General features: G+C 45.0%; 1 protein-coding gene across 1 annotated transcript; it reads right to left on the reverse strand.

The window, feature by feature from the left end:
* Nucleotides 1-715: 715 nt before the first annotated feature.
* On the reverse strand, nucleotides 716-1,989 carry PtA15_1A635 (uncharacterized protein; the record flags this gene model as incomplete). Its single annotated transcript, XM_053165683.1, has 4 exons — nucleotides 716-972; nucleotides 1,029-1,122; nucleotides 1,221-1,493; nucleotides 1,780-1,989. The coding sequence occupies 4 exons, from the start codon at nucleotides 1,987-1,989 to the stop codon at nucleotides 716-718; spliced, it is 834 nt and encodes a 277-aa protein (XP_053016850.1).
* Nucleotides 1,990-4,668: the final 2,679 nt, after the last annotated feature.

Genomic DNA, 4,668 nt, shown 5'->3' on the forward strand with positions numbered 1-4,668 from the left:
CAGGCTAACAGCCATACAAAAGTGGCCAGTCTACAATAAATGTGATGCAGCTATCCGCACGCTAGCATTAACAATAACTGCAAAAATGATAAGCGCAGGGCACTAATTTACTCTACAGCCCTGGATTTTTTAGAGTAAAGTAGCAAAACACCATTGTTTCTGACAATTTTCCAGGTCATCAAGATTTTTCTGTCAATAAGTAGACAGACTTGCAACTGTATAACTTTGTTTGTTTCAGTAAATTTGATTTATTCAGATGCTTGAATTTTGCCATTATTTCAGCTCATCATTGTAGGAAAAACATGTTCATGCAACAAAATATTTAATTTGACAATAAAAATACTGGTACAGGAGAATGAAAGCATGGATGACTAAAAGCATAGATGTAAGACTAAAAAATACAAATGAAAAATCATACTGGGGAGTTGGAAGATCAGAAAAGACTTGAAAAGAGAACAGGGGTGTCAATACACTTTTTGATGATGTCAGCATCCTCTCAAGTTCTGGTCATGAGGATCTGTCACAACTTGAGTTGGAACTTTAAAACCAAAAGGGAATTCTCAATCTAGAAAATTTCTGGCAAGTTGAAGTAGGGAGGGAAGTAGATTAGTAAAGAAAAACTGCAAACAGTCAAAGCTTCCTTGAAAATAAGCCGTCCTCACACAGCTGTGACTGTCTGCAACAGCTGTACCTGTCAGTAGTTGTATAAGTAGCATCAGCAATGTGGAGTCAGAATTGGAGGTGGAAGAGCTGGGGACTGTTGATGGTGCTGCTCCTGGAGCATGGTTGGCACTGTGCGCCGGATGCAAGGTGCGCTGATGATTGTGCGGCTTTTCCTGACCTCGTCAAACCCAAGGCCAGGCATCAAGCCCCTTCCCATGCTCATCTTCTTCGTCCTGCTCTCGATCCTCGACAGCAGAAGTGGTTTATGAGGGGGAGGTAAAGACAGCGCCGATGGGGCAGAAGACATGGCTGGCGGTGAGGGAGCTTGGGACCGGCTTCTTGGCCCGGCCGCTGCCATTGCCCACCGCCACTGCCCTCATCTGAGTTATTGTTCTTGCTCCGGAGGCTGGGGGCGCCCATGATAAACATTGCAGCAGAGGGGGAGGAGTTCTTGAAGAGCTAAGAACGCACAGAGGTCAGATAGAGGGGTATGAGGGTGCATGGTGAGGGGAGGAGGGAGGAGGAGGACGGACCCAGGAGTGGAGTTTCTTGATAACCTGGTCAAGCGGGTTGTGGGGCACAAAGGTATGGGAAAGGGGGCCAGCAGTCGCCGCCGCTGGCAAATTGATATCATGCTGTTGGTGTTGTTGGGAGGAGGAGGAAAGACATGAGGGGTTAGAGAACAATGGGGGGCAGGAGGCGGCGGCAGATGAGTGGGTAGAGAGGAAGTGGTTGCGGACGGCGCGTTTACTGAGGAGAAGCTGGCGGTGGACCCAGGCGGAGAAGTTGAGGGAGCTCAGGAAGGCGTGTAGAAGGTAGAGGCGAAGAAGCTGGCCATGAGCCAGGATCAAAACTCAAATGTGGTGGTGTGTTCCTTCAAGGACTTGAGGAAAAGATTGGATTTGAAGGAGGCTGTCCGGCGGGGCTCTCTGCCTATCGCTCTGTCCCCCGTCAAAAATATGAGCATATACTACTGTACTACCAAAATAAAAGATCAAGGAGGAGAAACCACCCACTCGACCACTGGCAGCAGGGGGTGAAGTAGCTTTGGCAATGGAGGGGCTTGGGGAACTGCTTAGGGAGCACGGAGAAATTCCAGGCAATGAAGATGTCGACCTGGTGGTAGTCCTTGCACTCAAGACAGAGCAGGAGCTGCTTGACCATTGCATTGTTCTTGTGCAGCACCTGCTCCGCTCCGTCAGCAGCCCGATATCGTGGTTGAGAGTCGCAGACACAGCACATTTGGCCAGGGCTTCTCCTGCTATCGAGGTCGCCACCATTGTGTCGCCGAGACAGCTGTTGGATGAGAGAAATCAAGTCAGCCATGATACACATAGCAATTGTGGAAGATTGAGGGACCAGACAACAAACAAGCCACTGAAGCTACCTCGGCGCCGAGTTAGTACTTGTTGATTGACCACCCCAGCCTGGCGAGAGCAACAAAAGCGCCCAGGGAGATCATCCAATGGCGAGGGCACCGCCTAGTGGTGGTCGGAGAATAGTATAGTCTGGTCAGGTTATGCAACAGTTGGGAGGAGTTCATCGTTGTGCTCATGCTTGCATATTGTGTTTTGAATAATTCTTGGACATTTGGGTAATCCCCCCCTCCATCACAAAAACACCAACTTCACTTGATGTACGCCAAAAATGGGGTTCACTCACAGATTCTACTCATATCCAGCTACCAGTACCTCCCAGACCCCATAAGTGTAGCTTTTGGACTTTCCGGTGCAGAACTGATTTTGGAAAAGTGTCCAAGCTTTTTTCAAAACACAATATGTATTGAGTGCTTTTGCCTGCAATGGCCATTGTGGCGCAACATTGTTGTGTGTAGGGAGCTTGGCGACGGCCTAATGGTTGAAACTGGGTACCAGGGTTGAGATGTTGAGCTGGAGGGGAGAAGTCGGGCAGGTTTGTTGTGTCTGAATGGCTATTTAATCAAGCCTGATGAGTAGTATTGTTTGCCCCAGGCATCCTCTGCCGCTGTAATTCCAGCGTGCGGTTTGTCCTCAACCCCCTCAGCTGTTGCACTTGCACAGTTTGAGGGGCTCTACTCGGTGGCCCCCCTTTGCATAATGCCTTTACTGCGCGCGCTGGGGGTCATCCACCCACTATTTTAAACCCTGCTAGACAGGGATGGATAGTGGGTCCAGTTTGTGGTGTTTGGATTTTGTTTTTGTGATTTGTTTTTTTGAAAGGGGGAACCCTTGCATTTTTTTTTAAATTTGGTTAATTTTCAGGGGGAACCCTTGATCTTTGTTTCTGTGTTTCTCTGTCTTTAATAAACTTGGATAATTTGTCTAATTGGATAGTTTTTTTGTTACATTTCACAGCAGTATGAAAACTTCAGGGAACTTTCAAATATGCATATTCTCTGTGCCCTTAAAATTTTAGGATTCTTTTGGCATCAGAACCGGGTGTGCACGAGTAGGTATTATGACTACTGCACATCCCTTGAATCTCAGGTTCTGAAGCCAGAAAATTACTAAAAATTTCAGGGCACGTAGAACATGCCTATGTGAAAGTTCACTTAATTTTTCAGACTGCTGTGACATGTAAAAGAAACTATCCAATTAGACAGATTTTTCCTATTAAGACTGCCGCACACCCCTTATATCTCATATTTTTATGCCACCCCATTGCTCAACATTTCAGGACACAGAGGAAATACAGAATTTAAAGATCCCTGAAATTTTAGACTGTTTTCAAATGCAACAAAAAAGTTATTCAGCTAGCAAGAATTTTCCTACTAAGCCCGCTGCACACTCCCTGAAAATCCTAAAAACTTCAGGCAATGCGGAATAATCACAATTATAAGTGCCCTGAAATTTTTTTGCGTCTGGGAAATGTAACAAAAAGTTTATTCCATTAGTATGCACCCCAGAAGAGCAGGTACACAAAAAAAAGGGTACATTAAGGCCCTGTTTGGAGCCAATATAATCTGGGTGATATATGAGTTTTTTTGCCTGACATCCTATGTGACATCTGATCAGGTCCTCCAAAACTTTATCAGATGACACCAAATTCCAGATTATATTGTGCAATTATATTGGCTCCAAACAGGGCCTAGTTAATCAATTGAAAATTGATTTTTGGATCAGCCTAAATGCACTCCAAAGTTTAACTTTTTGCACTCCAAAATTTTGGCTTTGGGGGGCCAGCACTCCAAAAAAGTTGGAGTGCCTTGATTTTGTACTCCCAAAACATGGAGTCCCCAGATGGAAACTCCATTTTTGTTGGAGTGAACAACCGGGTACTCCAAAATTGACCAAAATAGGGAAGTGCAGCTAGATGCACCCCAAAAAAAATGGAGTGCAAGCCCAAGCACTCCACCTTTTTAGTGAAGGATTTTGGCTTTGCACTCCAGCTGCCAAATACCAAATGGAGTGCATTGGGGTGCACTCCAAGTCTCCTTTTTTTTGGAGTGCCCACAGCACATAGCCATCAAGCAGGGCACAACCCAAGCTTGATGACTGGCCATTGAGTGGAGTACACACCCCACTCAATTACCAACCAGCCATTGAGTGGCATACTGACAGCTCTGTTTATGAAGCTTAGGGCAAAAACCCATCAAAATTAAGGGTTTTTGGGCCCTAGCACTATAACTGTGCTGATGTAAACACTAGTAATGTAAATTACTAAACTTGTTACGTGGTAATTTAGCCACTACAAGGGTTTTGAACACTCTTTTTAAAAAGAGAAGGATTTATTATGTAATTAATAATATATAATTATTAATTACAGGGAATAAATTTGGCGTAAAAGGTAGGTGGTAAGCGCTTAAGCTGATTGGCTGCTTGTCAGAGGCGGAGGTCTTACGGCAACTACTTTTAAGGATAAAGCTTGTAAATATGCTAATAAGGGATTTTTGATATTTTAAAGGTTTAATCCAGTGGATTTTACATGCTGGGGATGGTTTAAAGGAAAAAGGGGCTACAATAGTAGCTGAGGAGAATATTCACGGCAAACTTACAGTTTATGGGCGGTGAATGGTCTGGGGGATCT

This window comes from Puccinia triticina, chromosome 1A (genome assembly GCF_026914185.1).
Source record: "Puccinia triticina chromosome 1A, complete sequence".
NCBI lineage: Eukaryota > Fungi > Basidiomycota > Pucciniomycetes > Pucciniales > Pucciniaceae > Puccinia > Puccinia triticina.